The sequence below is a fragment of the Phallusia mammillata genome, chromosome 4 (assembly GCF_965637545.1).
Source record: "Phallusia mammillata chromosome 4, kaPhaMamm4.hap1.1, whole genome shotgun sequence".
Taxonomy (NCBI): domain Eukaryota; kingdom Metazoa; phylum Chordata; class Ascidiacea; order Phlebobranchia; family Ascidiidae; genus Phallusia; species Phallusia mammillata.
In genome coordinates, this window is record NC_137255.1 from 26,168,739 (window position 1) to 26,195,005 (window position 26,267).

Below are 26,267 nucleotides of genomic sequence, written 5' to 3' on the forward strand. Positions count from 1 at the left end.
GCCACGTTTAGGCAAAACCTTTTTTTCCACAAGCAGAAACGCAAAATTTGATGTTTAAACTAGTGATGTACCGAATATTCAGTTTTCCGAATTTATTTGGCCAAATCGTCCATTTTTACAAAGATTCGCTTTCGGTCGAATAATCTGTTGCGAAACCGAATGTTTTGCGAACACAAGTTTGAAGCGTAAAACGTGTCATTTGTGTTTAACAAGGCTCCACACAATCTTTCAAACTACACCGTAAGAAATATCGCGTCAAGTATTATGATTACACCGAAACCGAATATTCGGTACATTTCTAGTATAACAACATAATCATATACGTTCTTCAGTTAAACTCAACAAATTAAATCAGAATACAAGAAGCCGAACATAAATCTGAATCCACAAACTACATGTTGCGTTTCATCAGATATAATGTTCACGATACTGAGCGCTGACAATGAAAAGTAACAAATGCACAGAAAAAGGATAAATATACGTAACAATAAAACTTTGTATACTTCTGTCTAAGACACAAGATTTTGACTCTGTAATAGTAAAAGCCAAAGAGCACAACGAAATTTTCAAAACGTGCAAGAATTAAATACAATTTTAAACGGTATAGAGTCATTTATCGCTAAGCTTAAGTTTAAAACCAAATCACTGCTACGAAAAACACAGCAACGTTTTTAGTGAAACTTTGAAATAGAAAAGATTTACAGTATTTCAGTTTACAGCACGAGATAATATCAAAAGCATACAAGCACAGCAAAATATTTACATAATTTAACTATGATTTACATTCGAAGGTACGTTTAATAAATACAAGTCACAATAAATAAATACGTCACAACAAAATGATCGGAACGTGCGAAAAATATCAATTTGAAATTGGTCAGATTAAGCAGGAACTCGAATAATAATCGGCATTGTGACGAATTTATTAAATAACAATCGGAAAATGAAAAGACGTCAAAGCCAACATACTGACCAATAGTGTCACCAGTGGTGGCGCTAGATGAACAGGTTTGTAATGCTAAGAAAGTTACGTGTAATGCGTAAGGCCTTGCAAGAGCGAGAGTGCCACAATAAAGCAATATAGACGGATATACTGAGAAACTGAAAAAAAAAAAACTGTTTTGTAAGTAATATGAAAAAATGATTTATAAGAACGTTTAAGATCGTGTCCTGCATGCACAGTACCCCTTAATTAAGGCACAAGAACCAGAGCAAGTAATCAACGCAGCATTTATGTTTTTGTTGGGTTTGTTTGAAGTAAAAAGGTTTTTATACTTTAAAACATTACGTTTCCTCGCGACTTTGATCTGATGAGATTCTTCCCTGCTTTTGTGAAGTCGTTTCCCCAAACACGCAAATGGCTAAATTTGTGAACACATCGAGCCAATGACTCAGCACTTTCATCTGTCAGGTGGTTGTAAGACAGATTAAGAGATTTCATCTGAATAAAACAACTGTTAAGTGAATTCAAAAGAGTTCAAAAAGGTTGATTATTGTATTTTTACGGAAGCCAATCGAAAACTTATGATGGCATTTTATTACGTAACAGTTTGGTAGCAGCATGATTAGAAGACATTAAAGCAAAAAATTAAAAAAATGTTCTTTGTTTGACATTCAAACTAATCTAGGTTTTATTCCGTAGAATACACATAGTAATGGTGCGTACATATGTTCGAGAATTGTGTTTATTACATAGGTCGTATTTAAACATCAGGTTTTACATTGACCAAATTGAGCTGCGATTGTTTGTTCTAACGCAGGAGTCTGTAACTTTAAATTTGTTCTTGGTCAATTTTTAGACCTGTCTAGAAGCCGCATTCCCAGAAGAATATCTGATCACTGATCACATTACTATGGAATTAACACTCTATGCCAGCTGTTTCAAACTAGATGTCCTGGTCTCTGAATGGTTAACGGCGCTGTTTCCGTTGGACCTTCAAGAGCTCATGGCTTTACAATCTTACTTAAGTGTGGCAAAAATATCTCACGTGTCCGCCGCTGCACATTTTCTGGTGGATTGGTTTTAAACAACACGTTTCTTTCATCTGTTTATGTTAATTGGGTTTATGTTATTCGTGTTCACTTATGTATATTCGTTTCACTTATGTTCACGTTTCACTTATTTGTATTATATGTCTCACTTATGTTCACCTTTAAATGTATTTCTTACATGTTCTACTGTAAAGTCACTTACATATTTTCTTAGTTTTCACTTAATTCCTTATTTCCACTTAATGCTGTTTTTCATTTGCCTTATTTTTCTTTGTTCTAGTGGCACGCCGTTTCCACGCACTGTATTTTCCTCGCCGCATTTCCCGCATCGTTAATTAACGTTCCCGGATGTGCCGGGAAACCTTGTGATATTGCGCGAGTCGGTGATTGGTCAACGGCCCGCAAACCTAGTCTCGTTTTGCACGTGTTGAACAAGAACGTGGCAGTCTTCTCTTGGGCGTCTCGTTAACGGTTGTTGTAGTGCCTTGCTTTTATGTTTATGTGTCGTTGTTGGTTTTACGTGCAGAGGTTTTGCGTGCTACAGTTTTAGTAACGCCGCTGGAGTATTGCAATAATATATAATATAATAAACTGTGAGACGCCCTTTTAGCAAAACCAGTGTTAGGTAGATCCGGCTTCCGTGGTGAGCCGTTACTGCAGGGTTCTGGACCGTTTACAGAATTGGGGAGACAGTCTCGGGGAATAGATCAGATTGGCAGGGCTTTTGGGACTTATTTGGCAAAGATAATACCGCCACCCGAAATCGCTAGACCCAATTCCGGGCTGTCAAAACAATTCGGTAACAAATTGGCGAGCACGCCAGGACCCTGCCACCACGACCCGCTGGTTTTGTTAGGAAGACTGTGCTTTTTTATTGTGTTTTATTAACATTTTATTTCTTTTTACCATTTTTTATCATGTCTTTTAACCTTATGATGCAACCTCCAACACTGAGGCCTGGAGACGATCTAGCTCAGTATTTTATTGTTTTTGAGTCCTACTGCTCCAGTGTTAAGGCCTCTGATCAAGTAAAGCGACATTTGTTGCTTTCGGCCATAGATAATGACCTGAAATGGGCCCTGCAAGACAAGGACTGCAACCTGTATGAAGCCGAGTACGAAGTGTTGAAGGAACGCGCTTTGCGCCATGAGGACAGTGGGCAACACGTTGAGCGCCGCAGGGATGAACTGATTGGGCGCGTGCAACTGCCCGGTGAATCCAGTCGCGAGTTTGTTTACGCACTCCATGCTCTAGGAAACGTCGCCTATCGCAATGGTTCCGATGCCGCGTTAAGGAACGAAATGTTGTATGTGACTTTGTTGCGAGGTTTACACGACCGTCGCTTGGCCAACGCAATACCACCTCTTATCAAATACTCGCGCGATTTTAAAAGTGCGGGTCAAATGGTTATTGACCACACGAGCTCTCCTGTTATTGAAGTAGCCGCGGTGGAAGCAAATACTCCGGCTATGGAAAAGATTCTTAAAAAGATCGAAGCTATGGAAATCCGGACCCTGCAAAGGACCGACGAACTGGCGAGGACCATTTGCGCCATGGAAGCAGAAATTTTGACGCTAAAGAGGACGAACGAACAATTACGGTACAGTCTCGTACATTCGGGTGAGCGCAGATGCTTCGAATGCGATAGACCCGGTCACTTAAAACGTGAATGTCCATTTCTTGGTACGGCCAGCGCAGGGGCGCGTGGCCCAAAGGGGCAAAGATCAATTACTTCGTGCATTTCTAGACGCGCGGATCTTACGCAAAGTGAACCACAGAGAACGACAACATCTCTGGCCCGGAAGCAACAGATTCGGCCAGTTGACGTGAACAAACCTGTCAACTCCCGTTCGTCTTCAATGGTCCAAAGTGCTTCGGATCGCACATCCGAAGAGGTCAACGTCGTCGATTTCCGTGCGTCAATCGGATACAACAAGCGACAGTACGGCCGGCCGCATAAGGTGGGAAAGTATGCTTTACTTGCAAATCCGGCAATCCCACAGGGCCAATGTAAGAAGTTGCAAACCCCATACAAGGGACCATACCACGTAGTAGAAACCCAGCGTCCGGTAAATTATGTGATAGAAGAGAGAGATGGAAATCGGCAAACAGTACATTACAACCGAATGAAGGCAACGACGGACAGGTTTCATCAATGCAGCAGCAGCGAGGAAGACGAACAGGAAAAGGCGAGCCCTGTACCGAACAAGTATTACCACGTCTATTGTCCAGGTACACCCAAAATATCGTCACGTGCCAACGGGGCGTTGGATAACATGCCGGAAGCGATTGGTAACGGGGCAGGATCGCCCGAAAGCGATGCTCGCAATGGGCCGGAAGAATCACCCGCGGTGGTAGAAGAGAACAGAGACGATGTTAGGCCAAACACGCACGCGAAAACAAACAAGGTTTTATCCGGAATCCGAGTAGTCCAACAGGAGTAGGACAATTCTGGGATGGGGGGAATGTGGCAAAAATATCTCACGTGTCCGCCGCTGCACATTTTCTGGTGGATTGGTTTTAAACAACACGTTTCTTTCATCTGTTTATGTTAATTGGGTTTATGTTATTCGTGTTCACTTATGTATATTCGTTTCACTTATGTTCACGTTTCACTTATTTGTTTTATATGTCTCACTTATGTTCACCTTTAAATGTATTTCTTACATGTTCTACTGTAAAGTCACTTACATATTTTCTTAGTTTTCACTTAATTCCTTATTTCCACTTAATGCTGTTTTTCATTTGCCTTATTTTTCTTTGTTCTAGTGGCACGCCGTTTCCACGCACTGTATTTTCCTCGCCGCATTTCCCGCATCGTTAATTAGCGTTCCCGGATGTGCCGGGAAACCTTGTGATATTGCGCGAGTCGGTGATTGGTCAACGGCCCGCAAACCTAGTCTCGTTTTGCACGTGTTGAACAAGAACGTGGCAGTCTTCTCTTGGGCGTCTCGTTAACGGTTGTTGTAGTGCCTTGCTTTTATGTTTATGTGTCGTTGTTGGTTTTACGTGCAGAGGTTTTGCGTGCTGGAGTTTTAGTAACGCCGCTGGAGTATTGCAATAATATATAATATAATAAACTGTGAGACGCCCTTTTAGCAAAACCAGTGTTAGGTAGATCCGGCTTCCGTGGTGAGCCGTTACTGCAGGGTTCTGGACCGTTTACAGAATTGGGGAGACAGTCTCGGGGAATAGATCAGATTGGCAGGGCTTTTGGGACTTATTTGGCAAAGATAATACCGCCACCCGAAATCGCTAGACCCAATTCCGGGCTGTCAAAACAATTCGGTAACATAAGTAACAATGAAGGCATCTGTTTACGCATAATTTCATATCTTAGTTTGGTCTGTGGTGTCACAAACCGCTCTTAGACCATTGTTATGCTTAACCAAGTAAATAATATTTGAGTGAAATGAATCCTAAAGCGGCACTGGTAAAATATAAATTAAATACCTAAACAACGTAGGGTGTTTATTGACTTTGGCCTTGTATTTATGTTGGACCAAAACGTCTGCTTTGTTAAAGTTTACACTTAGTGATATGGTGTCGGTTAAAATTTCATTAATTTTCTTATTAATTTTCTCATTTGCTAATAACGCCGCGGGCCACGGAAAATTGCCTCGCCGGCCACGTGTTGGAGACCCCTGTTCTAACTCATTTAAAGACGGAAAATATTTGACTGAACATAGAAAAATGTGCATTTTGTGCCTATTTCAATTATTCACACAGAAATTTTTCGTTTCACTGTCCCACTGTGACAAGATTAAATCTGCGTCACAGGTTTCTGGGATCAACCGAACTCTTTAACATAAATCCCGGTTGTTTCCCTGCGTGTGTTAAACATTTTATTTTGCCATGTTGTATCTTACTGTGCAATGTTATTAATTTAATCAATTTGCTAAATCCTGGAGAAAAGAACACACAATGTATCTGTGTAAAATGTACTGTAAATAAAAATTGTGTCATCTCGAGGATACAAAACCCATTACAACAGCGGTTCTCAAACTTTTTAATTTTTTTTTGTCATTACGGTCCCTTCGCAACTTTTTCGAGCACCCGTGGTTCAAGTTAAATATATTTATAAAACTAAAAGATTCTTGGCAAAATCAGCTTTCGAGTTACGTAATAAAGGCAAAATATTCCTTTCGAAAGTATTCCCACAACAACATGCAGAATGAATTTAGTTCAGTTTCTTAAGATGCGAAATGTTTTAAGGGCAATTTATTATACGTCACAAACCAGAAAATACCAAAACCTGTTAATCACGCTGAGCAGTTAACCACGCATGGGCAAAATTAGTTTTAAATTTACAATAATTATACGATAATGCCTGTTTACAGTGAAACTGACACCAGGGTAATTGCTCCTGGTTTAATTCAGTTTAAAACTCACTGCCAAACAATAAAGCTCAGTTGAAAAACATCAAAAATATGTAAGGAGTTCCTATTTTCGGACGCAAGAAAAGATATTGAGATATTTTATAGGGAAATTACTGGTAGGCAAGAGCAGATCAATGAGAAGTGTTACCACATTAACACTATTTTCGTCATAGGTAAAACAACTTAAAGGCTGCTACATGACATTGCATAGCATTTGTCACTTGTCACAGTGTAAAATAAAGTAAAATTCTCCAATGAAGAAAGGTTATTGTTTACAAATGCGCATGCATTTTTGTGCTTATTTTTGTCGTTGGTTAGCGTAAAAAATGCACTAAATACTAGAACAAAGTGCAAACAAAATCTATATTTGTTAAATGTACTGGATTGCATCTCGCTTGGAATTTATTGGATCCTGAAATAAGATGTCATAAACGACACTAGCGTACTGACAAACATGAAAAACACTCAACTACTTGGGGTCAACTGCGAAGTTGCTAATGCAATCATTGTAATAGAAGATATTTATGATTTCATTATTAGATAGTTTATTTCCTATTTAACGTTTAATGTGAAATCTTTTTTTTGTGAAATCATTTATACTCACGTAATCACGCCCAATGGCAAACTAAATGTTCCTTATAGTTGTTCACGTGCATAAATAAAAATTTCTTACAAAACAAACGTGGGAAATCAACAATGTGAGGTTTGTTAGGTTAAGTTTCAAATATTCCTGTAAACTATAGTGGTGGGTAATTAATTTTGAAAAGGAGCAACCCAAAATAACTGACTTGTGTTGGAGGGCCGAACCAACACAAACTTGAACTTAATTCTGCTCAAAATAAATTTCCCCAATTGCTTGCAACATTACGCTTAAATGCTAAAATCCGAATTGTTTATTCAATTTGGTCAATCAAATCCGCGTTTAGGCGGTCGGGTTAAAATCAAACAATCAATGTATTTTTCCTCCTATACCTGCTGCATAATTTTGGACACAAAATGGCTCATGGGCTTTATTCCGTAATATTGGTTTTGTAAACTTGTGTTTTATGTAGACTTTGACCAACATCACATGTGGATGTTCGCTTACGCATGTGATTCACTGCGTAAATATATTTTAAAATAAAAAGCAATGGCAGTTTTTTCAAGGTGAAAGCACCACTACCGTATTCGACGCAAATCATAAAAACTCTATTTTTCAAAAATTTACTTGACCCCACGCGGGCAAAACAGGTACAGCCAACGGACCGGATGTGGCTCGTGGGCCGTAATATTGGTTGCGGTATTACGTTTGTTTATGACTTTTGTTTGTAATATTTCTGACAAGGAATGCGATAATCTTCCGGGCCATTTGCGTCAACTTTGAACAGGAGTTAAGGAATGTTACATGCAAAATTATGTCGCATATCATGTTGTTTTATAATCATGTGAGCAGTAAAAAGTTAACATCACAAAACTTGTATGGGACGTCGAAATTTATTCTACTTTAAAAATTTGCTAGAAGAGAATTAACTTATTTCTTAAAACAGCTGACTTTTTGGAACACAAATCATATAATCAAATTAAAATCACTCGAATGTGGTAAATCTTTTTTTCTATTTTAATATCTCGACAGACACCAGGGGGCACCATGCGCGAAAAAAATATTTATGTCATAACACGCCCAAAGCAAGCGCTAGAGTTTTGGAAAACCAAAATAACAGTCAACGATCTTGGGTCAAGGTGAAGTTGCTAATGCATTTGTTCTTATTTTAAGTCGCTTATATTATTTTATGCGTATTGTCTTTATGGAATCAGGATGCTCTGACCCACGTAATCACTAAAAATCATAAACAAAATGTTCCATATCATTGTTTACATTTATACGTTAAATGTTTCTTACAGGTTTTTCCAGTTGCAGTACAGAATCGAAGAGGTGTCTCACTCCTTCGCTTCCGATGTTACACCAATTCAGGTCCAGCTTTTCGATATTGTGAAGGCAACGAGCCAAATAAGATACACTTATATAACCGAACTTGTTGTAGGAGAGGTCCAGTCTCTTCAGCTGATGTTAAAGTAAAGTATCACATATCAATTAACGATTGTCAGGTTAATGCAGGTAACGTTACTAAATATTTCTGCAAACCAGGGGTGGGGAAAAAGCTTTTAAAAGATGCCACCCAAAATAACTGACTTGAGTTTCAGGGCCGAACAAACACAAACTTAATTCTGCTCAGTATTAATTTTCCCTATTTCTTGCAATATTACGCTGAAATGTTAAAATGCAAAATTTTGATAGAATTTGACCAGTCATATTCGAGTTTAAGCTCTTCAGCTTGAAAAACTGAGACTATATATTTGTTTCCCCCTATTCCTGCAGTGTTATTTTGGACACAAATGGCTTCACAGGCTTACATAAAAATAAGCAAACACTGGCAGTTTTTTTAAAAAATTTAAAAATAAAAAAACTGACATAAAAATGTGTCAACACACTGTTAATTACGTTACACAAAGTTTCTTTTCTATCATTTTAATGGAAATGTGCAAATCAAACTTTACTATAATGATATAAATTTACACGAAAATTTAAAAATATTGCTCGAGTTTTATCATCGGACGCATTTCATGTCGCAAAACAACAACACTGGGAGCAACAAAGCACTTTTGAAAGGAAATGGCACAGCACTTAATGATTGTTTCCTTGCTAATTTTGTTTTATGTTGTTACACAAATGTTAACAATATCTGAGTAAAACCAAAAACAATGCGGCACCCAAGCGGTTCACAACCGATCCCAGAAAACGTTGAAACGCTGTATAATAAATAACTAATATTGATTGTTTCATTTAATAAACCAGAGTAAAATGTTGCTGAACATTGTCTTGACCAGGGGTCACCAATCTACGGCCCACGACCATATTTTTTTCTTATTAGGTCACAGACAAGAGACGAAACTATGCGGTCCGCGCGAATCATTTTTACGTGTTCGGCCCGCAGTGAAAAAAGTTTGGTGACCTCTGGTCTTGACGAACGAAACCGAATTAATAACCTTTTGTAAAAATTGTTGGGAACGCTTCTAAATATACAAATGGCACCCAGGGAAAAAATGAAACTAAAACACTTAATATGTATCCTGTATTTATTAGTAGTATTATGGCCCACGCAATCACTCAAAATTGTAACTAAAACTTTCTTGTAATTTTTCACATCATAGAATAAATTACTTACAGGCGTTTTCAGTTGCAGTACAGAATCGCTGAGTTGTCTGACTCCTTCACTTCCGATGTCGCATCCAGAAAGCACTAGCTCTTCGAATTTTTGAAGACAACGAGCCAAGGAAGATGCACCCAGATCACCGATCTTGTTGAACGAGAGATTGAGTGACTTGAGCTGATGTTTAAATAACAACAAACACATGTTAACACAGCAGATATACAAACACAACGCAGTGTCACAATGGCCAATTCTGTCATTTAAACTATAGAGGCTTCCAGTTTTCTTTCAAATTGTTTGTAACGTTTTTGAAAGGCCATAGCTGACATTCTCTTAGGCAGGTTAATGCAGGTTACGTTACTAAATATTTCTGCAAACCAGGGGTGGGCAAAAAGCTTTTAAAAGATGCCACCCAAAATAACTGACTTGAGTTTCAGGGCCGAACAAACACAAACTTATTTCTGCTCAGTATTAATTTTCCCTATTTCTTGCAATATTACGCTGAAATGTTAAAATGCAAAATTTTGATAGAATTTGACCAGTCATATTCGAGTTTAAGCTCTTCAGCTTGAAAAACTGAGACTATATATTTGTTTCCCCCTATTCCTGCAGTGTTATTTTGAACACAAATGGCTTCACAGGCTTACATAAAAATAAGCAAACACTGGCAGTTTTTTTAAAAAATTTAAAAATAAAAAAACTGACATAAAAATGTGTCAACACACTGTTAATTACGTTACACAAAGTTTCTTTTCTATCATTTTAATGGAAATGTGCAAATCAAACTTTACTATAATGATATAAATTTACACGAAAATTTAAAAATATTGCTCGAGTTTTATCATCGGACGCATTTCATGTCGCAAAACAACAACACTGGGAGCAACAAAGCACTTTTGAAAGGAAATGGCACAGCACTTAATGATTGTTTCCTTGCTAATTTTGTTTTATGTTGTTACACAAATGTTAACAATATCTGAGTAAAACCAAAAACAATGCGGCACCCAAGCGGTTCACAACCGATCCCAGAAAACGTTGAAACGCTGTATAATAAATAACTAATATTGATTGTTTCATTTAATAAACCAGAGTAAAATGTTGCTGAACATTGTCTTGACCAGGGGTCACCAATCTACGGCCCACGACCATATTTTTTTCTTATTAGGTCACAGACAAGAGACGAAACTATGCGGTCCGCGCGAATCATTTTTACGTGTTCGGCCCGCAGTGAAAAAAGTTTGGTGACCTCTGGTCTTGACGAACGAAACCGAATTAATAACCTTTTGTAAAAATTGTTGGGAACGCTTCTAAATATACAAATGGCACCCAGGGAAAAAATGAAACTAAAACACTTAATATGTATCCTGTATTTATTAGTAGTATTATGGCCCACGCAATCACTCAAAATTGTAACTAAAACTTTCTTGTAATTTTTCACATCATAGAATAAATTACTTACAGGCGTTTTCAGTTGCAGTACAGAATCGCTGAGTTGTCTGACTCCTTCACTTCCGATGTCGCATCCAGAAAGCACTAGCTCTTCGAATTTTTGAAGACAACGAGCCAAGGAAGATGCACCCAGATCACCGATCTTGTTGAACGAGAGATTGAGTGACTTGAGCTGATGTTTAAATAACAACAAACACATGTTAACACAGCAGATATACAAACACAACGCAGTGTCACAATGGCCAATTCTGTCATTTAAACTATAGAGGCTTCCAGTTTTCTTTCAAATTGTTTGTAACGTTTTTGAAAGGCCATAGCTGACATTCTCTTAGGCAGGTTAATGCAGGTTACGTTACTAAATATTTCTGCAAACCAGGGGTGGGCAAAAAGCTTTTAAAAGATGCCACCCAAAATAACTGACTTGAGTTTCAGGGCCGAACAAACACAAACTTATTTCTGCTCAGTATTAATTTTCCCTATTTCTTGCAATATTACGCTGAAATGTTAAAATGCAAAATTTTGATAGAATTTGACCAGTCATATTCGAGTTTAAGCTCTTCAGCTTGAAAAACTGAGACTATATATTTGTTTCCCCCTATTCCTGCAGTGTTATTTTGAACACAAATGGCTTCACAGGCTTACATAAAAATAAGCAAACACTGGCAGTTTTTTTAAAAAATTTAAAAATAAAAAAACTGACATAAAAATGTGTCAACACACTGTTAATTACGTTACACAAAGTTTCTTTTCTATCATTTTAATGGAAATGTGCAAATCAAACTTTACTATAATGATATAAATTTACACGAAAATTTAAAAATATTGCTCGAGTTTTATCATCGGACGCATTTCATGTCGCAAAACAACAACACTGGGAGCAACAAAGCACTTTTGAAAGAAATGGCACAGCACTTAATGATTGTTTCCTTGCTAATTTTGTTTTATGTTGTTACACAAATGTTAACAATATCTGAGTAAAACCAAAAACAATGCGGCACCCAAGCGGTTCACAACCGATCCCAGAAAACGTTGAAACGCTGTATAATAAATAACTAATATTGATTGTTTCATTTAATAAACCAGAGTAAAATGTTGCTGAACATTGTCTTGACCAGGGGTCACCAATCTACGGCCCACGACCATATTTTTTTCTTATTAGGTCACAGACAAGAGACGAAACTATGCGGTCCGCGCGAATCATTTTTACGTGTTCGGCCCGCAGTGAAAAAAGTTTGGTGACCTCTGGTCTTGACGAACGAAACCGAATTAATAACCTTTTGTAAAAATTGTTGGGAACGCTTCTAAATATACAAATGGCACCCAGGGAAAAAATGAAACTAAAACACTTAATATGTATCCTGTATTTATTAGTAGTATTATGGCCCACGCAATCACTCAAAATTGTAACTAAAACTTTCTTGTAATTTTTCACATCATAGAATAAATTACTTACAGGCGTTTTCAGTTGCAGTACAGAATCGCTGAGTTGTCTGACTCCTTCACTTCCGATGTCGCATCCAGAAAGCACTAGCTCTTCGAATTTTTGAAGACAACGAGCCAAGGAAGATGCACCCAGATCACCGATCTTGTTGAACGAGAGATTGAGTGACTTGAGCTGATGTTTAAATAACAACAAACACATGTTAACACAGCAGATATACAAACACAACGCAGTGTCACAATGGCCAATTCTGTCATTTAAACTATAGAGGCTTCCAGTTTTCTTTCAAATTGTTTGTAACGTTTTTGAAAGGCCATAGCTGACATTCTCTTAGGCAGGTTAATGCAGGTTACGTTACTAAATATTTCTGCAAACCAGGGGTGGGCAAAAAGCTTTTAAAAGATGCCACCCAAAATAACTGACTTGAGTTTCAGGGCCGAACAAACACAAACTTATTTCTGCTCAGTATTAATTTTCCCTATTTCTTGCAATATTACGCTGAAATGTTAAAATGCAAAATTTTGATAGAATTTGACCAGTCATATTCGAGTTTAAGCTCTTCAGCTTGAAAAACTGAGACTATATATTTGTTTCCCCCTATTCCTGCAGTGTTATTTTGAACACAAATGGCTTCACAGGCTTACATAAAAATAAGCAAACACTGGCAGTTTTTTTAAAAAAATTAAAAATAAAAAAACTGACATAAAAATGTGTCAACACACTGTTAATTACGTTACACAAAGTTTCTTTTCTATCATTTTAATGGAAATGTGCAAATCAAACTTTACTATAATGATATAAATTTACACGAAAATTTAAAAATATTGCTCGAGTTTTATCATCGGACGCATTTCATGTCGCAAAACAACAACACTGGGAGCAACAAAGCACTTTTAAAAGGAAATGGCACAGCACTTAATGATTGTTTCCTTGCTAATTTTGTTTTATGTTGTTACACAAATGTTAACAATATCTGAGTAAAACCAAAAACAATGCGGCACCCAAGCGGTTCACAACCGATCCCAGAAAACGTTGAAACGCTGTATAATAAATAACTAATATTGATTGTTTCATTTAATAAACCAGAGTAAAATGTTGCTGAACATTGTCTTGACCAGGGGTCACCAATCTACGGCCCACGACCATATTTTTTTCTTATTAGGTCACAGACAAGAGACGAAACTATGCGGTCCGCGCGAATCATTTTTACGTGTTCGGCCCGCAGTGAAAAAAGTTTGGTGACCTCTGGTCTTGACGAACGAAACCGAATTAATAACCTTTTGTAAAAATTGTTGGGAACGCTTCTAAATATACAAATGGCACCCAGGGAAAAAATGAAACTAAAACACTTAATATGTATCCTGTATTTATTAGTAGTATTATGGCCCACGCAATCACTCAAAATTGTAACTAAAACTTTCTTGTAATTTTTCACATCATAGAATAAATTACTTACAGGCGTTTTCAGTTGCAGTACAGAATCGCTGAGTTGTCTGACTCCTTCACTTCCGATGTCGCATCCAGAAAGCACTAGCTCTTCGAATTTTTGAAGACAACGAGCCAAGGAAGATGCACCCAGATCACCGATCTTGTTGAACGAGAGATTGAGTGACTTGAGCTGATGTTTAAATAACAACAAACACATGTTAACACAGCAGATATACAAACACAACGCAGTGTCACAATGGCCAATTCTGTCATTTAAACTATAGAGGCTTCCAGTTTTCTTTCAAATTGTTTGTAACGTTTTTGAAAGGCCATAGCTGACATTCTCTTAGGCAGGTTAATGCAGGTTACGTTACTAAATATTTCTGCAAACCAGGGGTGGGCAAAAAGCTTTTAAAAGATGCCACCCAAAATAACTGACTTGAGTTTCAGGGCCGAACAAACACAAACTTATTTCTGCTCAGTATTAATTTTCCCTATTTCTTGCAATATTACGCTGAAATGTTAAAATGCAAAATTTTGATAGAATTTGACCAGTCATATTCGAGTTTAAGCTCTTCAGCTTGAAAAACTGAGACTATATATTTGTTTCCCCCTATTCCTGCAGTGTTATTTTGAACACAAATGGCTTCACAGGCTTACATAAAAATAAGCAAACACTGGCAGTTTTTTTAAAAAATTTAAAAATAAAAAAACTGACATAAAAATGTGTCAACACACTGTTAATTACGTTACACAAAGTTTCTTTTCTATCATTTTAATGGAAATGTGCAAATCAAACTTTACTATAATGATATAAATTTACACGAAAATTTAAAAATATTGCTTGAGTTTTATCATCGGACGCATTTCATGTCGCAAAACAACAACACTGGGAGCAACAAAGCACTTTTGAAAGGAAATGGCACAGCACTTAATGATTGTTTCCTTGCTAATTTTGTTTTATGTTGTTACACAAATGTTAACAATATCTGAGTAAAACCAAAAACAATGCGGCACCCAAGCGGTTCACAACCGATCCCAGAAAACGTTGAAACGCTGTATAATAAATAACTAATATTGATTGTTTCATTTAATAAACCAGAGTAAAATGTTGCTGAACATTGTCTTGACCAGGGGTCACCAATCTACGGCCCACGACCATATTTTTTTCTTATTAGGTCACAGACAAGAGACGAAACTATGCGGTCCGCGCGAATCATTTTTACGTGTTCGGCCCGCAGTGAAAAAAGTTTGGTGACCTCTGGTCTTGACGAACGAAACCGAATTAATAACCTTTTGTAAAAATTGTTGGGAACGCTTCTAAATATACAAATGGCACCCAGGGAAAAAATGAAACTAAAACACTTAATATGTATCCTGTATTTATTAGTAGTATTATGGCCCACGCAATCACTCAAAATTGTAACTAAAACTTTCTTGTAATTTTTCACATCATAGAATAAATTACTTACAGGCGTTTTCAGTTGCAGTACAGAATCGCTGAGTTGTCTGACTCCTTCACTTCCGATGTCGCATCCAGAAAGCACTAGCTCTTCGAATTTTTGAAGACAACGAGCCAAGGAAGATGCACCCAGATCACCGATCTTGTTGAACGAGAGATTGAGTGACTTGAGCTGATGTTTAAATAACAACAAACACATGTTAACACAGCAGATATACAAACACAACGCAGTGTCACAATGGCCAATTCTGTCATTTAAACTATAGAGGCTTCCAGTTTTCTTTCAAATTGTTTGTAACGTTTTTGAAAGGCCATAGCTGACATTTTCTTAGGCAGGTTAATGCAGGTTACGTTACTAAATATTTCTGCAAACCAGGGGTGGGCAAAAAGCTTTTAAAAGATGCCACCCAAAATAACTGACTTGAGTTTCAGGGCCGAACAAACACAAACTTATTTCTGCTCAGTATTAATTTTCCCTATTTCTTGCAATATTACGCTGAAATGTTAAAATGCAAAATTTTGATAGAATTTGACCAGTCATATTCGAGTTTAAGCTCTTCAGCTTACTGAGACTATATATTTGTTTCCCCCTATTCCTGCAGTGTTATTTTGAACACAAATGGCTTCACAGGCTTACATAAAAATAAGCAAACACTGGCAGTTTTTTTAAAAAATTTAAAAATAAAAAAACTGACATAAAAATGTGTCAACACACTGTTAATTACGTTACACAAAGTTTCTTTTCTATCATTTTAATGGAAATGTGCAAATCAAACTTTACTATAATGATATAAATTTACACGAAAATTTAAAAATATTGCTCGAGTTTTATCATCGGACGCATTTCATGTCGCAAAACAACAACACTGGGAGCAACAAAGCACTTTTGAAAGGAAATGGCACAGCACTTAATGATTGTTTCCTTGCTAATTTTGTTTTATGTTGTTACACAAATGTTAACAATATCTGAGTAAAACCAAAAACAATGCGGCACCCAAGCGGTTCACAACCGATCCCAGAAAACGGTGAAACGCTGTATAATAAATAACTAATATTGATTGTTTCATTTAATAAACCAGAGTAAAATGTTGCTGAACATTGTCTTGACCAGGGGTCACCAATCTACGGCCCACGACCATATTTTTTGATTTGCCAAATCGTTTAATTTAAAATATAATTTACTCCTCACGAAAGTTTTCCTGTCAGGATATGGAGAATAATATTACCTAGTTCCATTACAACGCCCCGAATTGATCCTAAGCCAGCTTATTAGGTCACAGACAAGAGACGAAACTATGCGGTCCGCGCGAATCATTTTTACGTGTTCGGCCCGCAGTGAAAAAAGTTTGGTGACCTCTGGGCTTGACGAACGAAACCGAATTAATAACACTTTGTAAAAATTGTTGGGAACGCTTCTAAATATACAAATGGCACCCATATATATCCTGTATTCAGTAGTAGTATTATGGCCCACGCAATCACTCAAAATTGTAACTAAAACTTTCTTGTAACTTTTCACATCAAAGAATCAATTACTTACAGGCGTTTTCAGTTGCAGTACAGAATCGCCGAGTTGTCTGACTCCTTCACTTCCGATGTCGCATCCACGAAGCACCAACTCTTCGAATTTTTGAAGACAACGAGCCAAGGAAGATGCACCCAGATCACCGATCTTGTTGAAGGAGAGATCGAGTGACTTGAGCTGATGTTTAAATAACAACAAACACATGTTAACACAGCAGATATACAAACACAACGCAGTGTCACAATGGCCAATTCTGTCATTTAAACTCTAAGGGCTTCCAGTTTTCTTTCAAATTGTTTGTAACGTTTTTAAAAGGCCATAGCTGACATTCTCTTAGGCAACACGCATCATTGAAATAAAACGCATTACCACAAGTTAAAACTTGCATGCGCATCTATTAAGCAATATAGCGTGACATTTTATGTCGTTGAATTAAAAGACATTATAAACTTGGAGCAGAATTAGTTTGCTACTGGAAATTTATTTTGGGTTTTGATGCCAACGTAAGATGTCTATACGGTCATGCATTACACAAAAATAACTTTCCGAACATGTCAAAGTAGCAATTGGTTTCGCATTGCAAAATGCAAAACACTTTTATTTTCTGACGGTGACATGTGTTGACAAATTAACAAAACTACGTAACGCAAGCTGTCACAATTAATACTTTCCAATGTTTCAAAAAGCTACTGTAAACAAATCGAAACACAATAGCCTTTTTTATCGTCATAACAAAATGAACAATTAGAGATATTGCCTCATTAGCAATTACCGAAATTTGGGCTATTTTTAGTAATTATTTACAAATACTTCTTGTTTAAGCGTTAAAAGTAACTAGACAGTTATATTCATTTTATTTGAACAAAATCATGTTGTCAACATGTTTATTCTCCTCATGATTACATTGCCTTGGCGAATTTAAACGACAGTAATACCGGGTTGGCTCTGTGTTGAAGCACAAACGAAAGGTTTTCGACGTCATCAGGAAAGAGAGATGAATCACTGAGGTCAAGCATATCAGGAAGTATCGAAGCAACAAACGAAGTAATATCTGGATCATTCATCTCATGAGCCCAGGTGCAAACTTGCAAAAGAGTCTTTTGGCTGAGTTTTTTGGAGGAGTTAACGAGTTTGTTGAGCAAAGACTTCTTTGGGTTCATATTCGCAGTAAGCAATTCGGCCAAACAGATTTTCTTGAGTGACCAATCTTCACTTGAATATGTAGAGACAAGGGTTTTAAGTTGATAAAAAACCTTAGTATCACAGATTCCAAAAACAAACTTGGAAACAACTTCCCATTTGTCCTCGGTTAGTTGCTTTTGTTGTTTCCGAAATTCCTTCAAGGGCATGATCACCATCATGTAGAAGGCGGCAAAAAACTCCTGCCAGGTGAGGTGAGAAAAGTATCTTACTTTGTGCCCGTCTAATATCGTCAGCTTAAGATTCACTTGCTTCGTTACTGATGTGGTAAGGAAGGCGTCGGATGTGGAAGTTTTAATTCCAGCTTTTTTAAAGTCCTTGTCTTTAAATACCAACTTGCCCTCAAGAAATGCATCCCAAGCCATTTTGGCCAGTTTGTCCAATTCGCATTCGTGGCCCTTCAAATGGTCTGTTGTGACGTATTGACTACAGGTGAAAGCAAGTACACGTGTAAGTGAAACAAATTGAATATCTCCATCGTAATTCACAAGGTAATTGAGTGTCAATATGAAATTGACAGGAACATAACAGTACGCGAATACATTAGGATTTTGAGTCAGTTTTTGATGTATCTCATTATATTTTTCGCCACATAGTTGACGTCCGAGTTCATTCTGTGATGTTGGAGTTAAACCAAGTATCTGGACTATAAACCTGGGTCGGTATGAAGGATGGAGCTTGTATAGTTGAGCTGGTCGTGATGTAAAAATCTTTCGAGCACGTGGAAGCAAGTTTCCTCCCGCTAAATATTTCAAGTAACTTTCTGCAGTGTTTTTTTCATGTAATAGTGGTTTTGAAACTAAAGTGGAAAATGATTTAAATGCTGCCTCATCTAAACCATCAAAAATGATCAAAACATGAGGATCACTGCAAATGGAAGTGATTATAATGTTTGCCTCGTCAGGTGTGCAGTTCCAATCCGATAACATGGTGGAAATGAGAAACTGAAGAAACGTCATCTTATCTGTGAAGTTGAGAAGCCTGACCACAATGTAAAAGATAAACGATACTCTTCCACACAATTGTCCATCTAAAGCTTGAAGGGCCCACCTTTTGGCTGATGTGGTTTTTCCTATTCCAGCTTGTCCAACCACACCAACTACATTTCCATGTTTTTCGATGTAGTTTTGTTTTGCTTCCATTTCATTCGCTTTGAATTTTCTCTCCGCTTTTTGTTTTGCAGTTTGTTTTGCTCGACCAAACATTGCCTCACCGGTAATGTCACTTTCTGGAATATTGTAAAGTTCCTCTTTGCAATGATAATGTCCCTTTGCTTGAAACTCGTCGTCAATTTGTTTTGGTTTGTTGATTAAGGCAACGGGGACGGGTTCGGTGGCTCGGTCTAAAAACGCAGCTAGTGCCGATTCTTCACTGGCTGCGGCTTTCACTTCTCTCCTTAGTCGAGACTTCAATTCTTCACCTTAACAAGAAAAATCTGTTAAACTCAAATCGCATCACGTCAGTATGTGTTATGTTATTGAGTTGCAAATTTAGTGAGCTTTGTATTTTTTTGTTTGCACCAAACAAAATAGGGCCTTACATTTTTCACATATAGGCGCTTGATTTGCTTGCTGATGTTGACTTGCTGAAGACTGAGCTGATGTAGATTGGCTTGTCGGTGTCCTAGGCTGTGTTGTAGTAGCACTATGCTTTTCTGGTTCCGGATCCAGTGATGAAGTCGGCTGTTTGTGGCATGTATGTGGTTGATGTGGTATGGGTCGGTTTTGATCAAATGACTTTGGAGAGGTTTCTTACTCCAAAGCAACTGGTACGGGTGGTTGTGTCGAAGTGTGGGGTTGTTCGTGTATAAGCTGAACCGTTTGTTGTTGCTGAACAGAGTAGAAATGTTGATGAAGTTCTACTGGTGCGTAAAACACTGGTCCAGTGGTGTGGATGTTTGTGTCTCCGAACTGTGGGTCTTGTACTTTATCCTGCAAAACAAGAATTCTTTAAAATCCCAATTATGATTTTGTTTCTTATCTCTCACAATATTTATGACTTTGTTCTTTGAATTGACTGGACACATTTGAGCAGTGTCTTGTTGGGGTAATATCTCTCTTGTTTGTGGGGTTGAAATGGATTGAGGTTCAACATCTCTTGATTGTTGGTGTGTATTGGAGCCTTCTTCTGTCATTTTTAGGGCTAAGAAACACGTTTGCTTAAATTCTAAAAAAGCAAATATTAAAAAAACAAGTGCAAATAAAAAAAATGAGTGAGGATTGTGCAACTGATACAAAAAGCTACATACAGAACTAAGACACAAACTCAAACGTTCTCCTATTTGAAGCAAGCACAGTTTTTTCAATTATGCAATACCATTATTTTTTTACCAGGTGTGAAGCACAAAACATCAAAATGCAGCTTGTCAGCAATAATGAGCAATATGCGTCAATTTCCGTATGTTTAACGTAGAATAAAACCTCTTGTCGTAGTTTTTTTACATTGTGTTAGGACAGTTATTTTACCACCAATCACGTACTAAAACCACAATGTAATTTCATTTTAGTTTCAATGGCAATCAAGGGTTCATAGCATGTTACCTAGTACGCGTTTGAAAACATATCGCTACAGACAAAAACCGAAACGCGAATGTATAATTTTGGCCACCACAGAACATTCTTCTACACATAACAAAATCTTTTTTAGGTATCAAATTAAATGCACAACGACTTGGCTAACTAACAATTCCAGTTTTTTAGAAAGTGAATTATTTAAATGCACTTCCGTACAACTTATTTGAGAAATGGCGAAAAACACACAGCTTACAGAATAGCTTTTTTACTACACAGTCGGGCAACTCTAATACTGCAACACAAGCTCTATGACATCACAACAATAAGAATTAAAACAAATCAATCACATCGAGCACCAGGCCATTACTGTTAGACAGGAAGCATAAAAACGTCACGGGGATTCGCCGGTAATTGGCACCAACCCACCCGAAAAGCAACGAACCTGGCGCTAACTGACATCAGTAAGGTTAGTGAGACAAAATGATTAATGAAAAACGAATTATTTAATGCCAATCATTAATTGCATCATAACTATAACGTCTTATCAATTGTGACGTAATTGATTTCTCCTCTTTTATTTCGAGTATATTAACGGACTGGTTGTGCATTATTTCAATAATGATGACAAGGGTTTTTATCAAACTTCGGAGTAATTAAAAATATACATTTTTCTCTACACATTTGGCAGTCTTGTTTTCATGTAAAATAACATAACGGTCTTCACTTAACTCGTTTAGATTTGCAACTCATGTTCCTATAATACCGTATTTCGAATATTATAGTTCACAATGGGCAACAGGTTTACTTTTCACAACATTAGGTCATATGGATACGAAACGTTTGTGCAAACTTTTAAACTCGCGCAGTTGGGTTTGTAAACAGGAAATCAATCTGCAATCATAATTAAGGCAACCCTAAACCGCGATACGTCGTTAAGCTTCTGTTGGTTAACATTTGGACTGAATCTTTGTTAGTGGTTTGTGATCGAACATATCCCAGTAGCTGAAACGAGATTAAGTGCAACGTTCAAAAAAGTGCTGCATTAACTAAGAAAGCAACATAAACGAAAGAACTAAAATTTAAGAATCAAAACATTGATCACGACTAAAACCCGTTACATGTAAATCCACATTTAAATTTCGAGGTGAGCAATTTTTTATTACAAACGTTCACGTAAGTAACCACAACTGTAGAGATTGTTGTTTCACAACTACTACAAGTCTAAATTTCGAGTAAAACTCGTTGTTTATGTTGTTTATGCATGTTCAATAATCACGGTAAAACACCTGTTCATCTTAGTTTCTAAATAAAAAACACGATATATCCAAGATACTAAAGAATATGTTGTGTTATAGAATATGTTAAAAATTGCAGCTGTAAACATTTTTACCTAAATGTTATCCAACCCAAATATTTCGCCCGTTTCCGTCGCTTTTTACCATTTTTTTTATTGTTGTTGTTTTACAGTATTTACAACCGCTTCGTATCGAGCTTATGTCACGTGTGTTAAATGTGTGATAATTATCACTACATGTTATTGAGTTTATTCTGTCGCTGTGCAAGTAAACAAAATTCCCCAAAGATACCGTCTGCTGTTTACACTCGTTAACATTATTGCGTAACAAAAAAGTCACAATGGGCTGTCAATAAAGATTCTTATTATTTGTTTTTCTACAAAAACATTTGTTAACAAGAAAGATGACTTTTCTTTATATTGCCGCCTTGTATGTTCTATAAAGGGTAATAATTAGGAGCAGCACCTCCAGAAATTCAGGGCACGAGCCGCTACTGATTTTAGGTATCAACACCTTAAATGCACGAAGGACTTAGTTAACAGCGTAAACACCCACTATTACATACTTGGTTTGCAACAAAATCTGCTTACTGCAGTCCAGCTCTTTAAGCAGCAAATCATACACACGCACCTCAGTACAGCTTTTTAAAACCAAAAACTGTACTATTTTCTAAAATTTCTCATAAAAAAAACAACTAAAATGGCTCCGTTGCTATGCCAACTGTATGCCTAAACGCAAAGCTAAGATCACAAAACACACAGTATTTAGAAAGGTAAATTATCTACAAAGCCGCGCAACTCTAATACTGTGCTTCACCACATCACAATAATGAGAATTAAAACAAATCAATCACATCGAGACTCAGGTCATATCAGTTAGACAAGAAGCATTAAAACGTCACGTGGATTAGCAATTAATTAGCACCTACCGCCCGAATAGAAAAGAACCTGACGCTAACTAATGCCATTAAGGTAAATGTGATAAAAAAATAACAAAAAACGAAATATTTTATGTCAATCGTCAGTTGCATCCTAGCTGCAACGTCTTATCACTTGTGACGTAATTGATGTCTCCTCTTTCTTTCCGAGTATATTAACGGACTAGCTGTTCATTATTTTAATGGCAATGACAAGCGTTTCAATCAAACGTTCGGAGTAATAAATTATATTCTAAATCGTTGGCGCACTTGATTTTATGTAAAATAACATAAAGTCTTCAATTCACTACCCGTTTGGGTTTGCAACTCATTTTTCTACAGTACCCTTTTTCGAATAGTTTAGTTTGCAATGGGCAACAGCATAGGCGCCGAGTGGGCGGTGGCGGGGTGGCGCCGCCACCTTGTGTTTGTAAAGCACGGTGGCGGCCACGGTGGATATTTTGATTTGTTTGTAGCGGTATAGTACGAAACATCGCGAAATCCGAAGATATTTGGGAATAATTTTGATTTAAACAAGCATGCTGGCATTAGTGCTTTGTTTATGACGTCAAACACGCAATTTTTGGCAGTGAATGTATGGCCATCATTGTGTGCAATAAGATTGTACTCTAAAAAATGGTTATTTTAGGTGATACAAGAGCAACAACTTGACGAAACATTATTCAAACATTGCTAAGTTAATAATAACGTTAAAGCAAAGTGTTTCAAATGAACATTGGTTTAAAAAAAACATTATTTTAGAATTTGACGAACGTTGCATTCTATTGAAAGTTTATTGTGCTTGTAATTGGAGCTTATGTGGTTGCACGCATCAGTGACGTCATAATTTACGTCCGCCACCTTGCATTTTTGTAAAACTCGGCGCCTATGGGCAACAGCTTTACTTTTCACAACGTTTGGTGTAAGGGATGCAAAAAGTATGGCCAAACCTTTGCGCAGTCAGGCTTGCAAACAGAGATAAAGGCTGCCTGCCTAATCACGCCAACCCGTACGTCAAAATCTTTAAAAACTTGCACAAGCCTAAACAGCGTGTTAATTATGTTGATATGCATGTTTAATAAACACGGTCGCAAATCTGTTCACCTTATTTTCTGAATCAGATTAAAACATGGATAATTGTAATGCACTGGCTTTTTTACAGTGGACACAACTTTGCAACGATGGCATTAATCCTCAACAATAAGTCTTAATTTTGCGCTTACAGCGTTAGAGCTAGAGCACAATATTTATTTCCAAGACACATTTTAACCTGATTTTTTTGAAAAATCTGTATGAAAACCCGGCGCAACCCAACTCTTAATAGCAGCATGCCATAAACTGACTTAATACAAGTACAAATCATGCAACGTACATTCCAATCGCACAAGAACAAATGATTACACTTAGATCAAATCACAAACAGGAAATTAAGGCTCACTGATGCAATCAGACACCTGAATACGGAGGTATATGGAAACTAGGAAGAAGCCGCTATAGATAACCGTTTTGTTGCAACATTCACAGCGACAAACGCTATGCGTTTTGAAAATATTGCATTATTTCTTTGAATATTATTGGCAATGTTCAGAAAATCTTTGCTTAGCTATACACGACGGGTTTATTATTTTTTGTGCTTTAGACCATACTGCGGACCGGGTTTGAAACTGAAATGTTATCGCGTACCGGCCTTAAAAAAACTGCAAATATTTAGCAATGAAAACGCTTAAATTAGTTTATCATCCCCGGGGTACATGGGCAAAATGTGTTAAAGCATTTGTAAAGTTCCTTCTAAAGTTATATATTAGGCTTCACATCGGCGGCAAAAAAATATAAAGGCTATGCCTTTCCGCTGATGGTATTCGCGAAAGAAATATTCAACCACCGTATTTACTCTACAACCAAGCTCTCAAAAACACTCTACCAACCCACCGGGCACAAACAACTGAGTAAAGTAAAAATCAACACGACACCGTCCAAAACATCCAATTTTATCAAAGAGGAACGCGTGCTTTTTTGGCTACAAAGCAAATCACTAATCAAAAGCGTTTTCCTAAGGCCACATGGTTATTGTTTGACCGAAATGATGAAAAAGGCAATGCAATTACAACCGATTGCTTTGATAAGCCTGAAGTCATCCACTGATAGTTTTCAGCTTGTCGCCTCTTAACAATACACTACACACAATAACAATTTGATGACTCTAACTAATAGTAAACTAAAAACCAAAATACTACTTCAGTCAAATAAGTGCTTGCAATATTAATTTATATGCCTGATGGCTGTAGTATTCAACAATTGTAAACATGAAAGTCAAATACAAAAGTTACCATGTAAAAAAAGATAAACACTAAACAAAAATTATCAAAACACTAACCGAAACCATGATGTTTGTCTATTGCACAAACACTATGGACAAATAGCGACCGTTATTTTTTTTCATCTTAGAGTTATTGTTCTGCAGAAGTATTATCTAGTAATATCCCTTCCCAAATCGATTTGGTCGATAAAAACATACTTGTAGCAACCTGTGTTGCCGACACACAATTTCGATCATAGCTATGGCAAAAAAAAACCTACACGTATGTATCGAAACCAAACTAAGATTTCTGTAGATGCCTTTTTACGTGGATGGAGCACACCGTCCAAGGTGAGGAAGGCATTTTGGAGTTCGCTGAATTAAATGCGTGCAAGAACCGCGACACACTTTGCAACAACAGAAGACACACAATTTCACCTTTACAAATCATCTGGGCATAAAAAACGCCACACATTTGAGTGTGTTTGTTTTTTGGGATATCACAATTTGAGCCGTTGGTAAAGCTTAGCTTAAAACTGCACACCTTACCCTGGTGTAAAGGCAAATGCAAGGCAAGGAATAAAATCCAACAAGTGAAATAAACTAATTTGTTTTAGGCTGAATACGCATATGAGCAACAAAATTGAAACCGTAAAATATGTTTGGATCTGTGACGTCATTATTTTTTAATACTCTGCTATGAATCACGGGACAGTTTTAACGCTTAGTAAAGCACAATACTTCACATAAAAGTATCAGATTTTGTGACATAAAAGCCAAGCGGCGTTGGCGATTGAATAAACGTCAACAGCAGTTATATGCTTGTTGGGCTTGTCATTATGTTCTTGACAAATTATCTCTAACATGCTTTACTGTAAATTTAGGCAAGGTTAAGGATTAGATGCAGCATTAGTGTTTTGTCGAATATTTTCAAAATAGTAATATTTTTTTCGTATTCTGCAACAGAACAAACCAGTAGCAAAAAGCTTAAGAGGTTATGCTTTCTAGTAAAATATGACCTCAAATTGATGAAACCACGCTTTAGTCACACCAAGCGGTGAAACTAAAATTCTAATGAGGCTATTGTTCGTGATAAGCAATGCGACGGCGTCGGTCCGCGTCAGGAAGCACGAGGATTTGAAAACGCAATGAAGGGCATCAAGCAGCGCCAAACATTTTACAC

General features: G+C 37.1%; 2 protein-coding genes across 2 annotated transcripts; one reads left to right on the forward strand and one right to left on the reverse strand.

The window, feature by feature from the left end:
- Nucleotides 1-2,355: 2,355 nt before the first annotated feature.
- Nucleotides 2,356-5,276, forward strand: LOC145224902 (uncharacterized). Its single transcript, XM_080091514.1, has one exon. It carries the CDS (start codon nucleotides 2,910-2,912, stop codon nucleotides 4,434-4,436), a length of 1,527 nt encoding a protein of 508 aa, XP_079947640.1. The 5' UTR covers nucleotides 2,356-2,909; the 3' UTR covers nucleotides 4,437-5,276.
- Nucleotides 5,277-8,235: 2,959 nt separating this feature from the next.
- On the reverse strand, nucleotides 8,236-20,198 carry LOC145223692 (NACHT, LRR and PYD domains-containing protein 12-like). The gene is made up of 12 exons (XM_080090088.1): nucleotides 20,052-20,198; nucleotides 19,837-19,995; nucleotides 19,605-19,746; nucleotides 18,903-19,484; nucleotides 17,800-18,827; nucleotides 16,880-17,041; nucleotides 15,350-15,511; nucleotides 13,906-14,067; nucleotides 12,462-12,623; nucleotides 11,019-11,180; nucleotides 9,575-9,736; nucleotides 8,236-8,412 (listed from the first exon to the last, which is right to left on the reverse strand). Exons 1-12 carry the CDS (start codon nucleotides 20,196-20,198, stop codon nucleotides 8,236-8,238), a joined length of 3,207 nt encoding a protein of 1,068 aa, XP_079946214.1.
- Nucleotides 20,199-26,267: the final 6,069 nt, after the last annotated feature.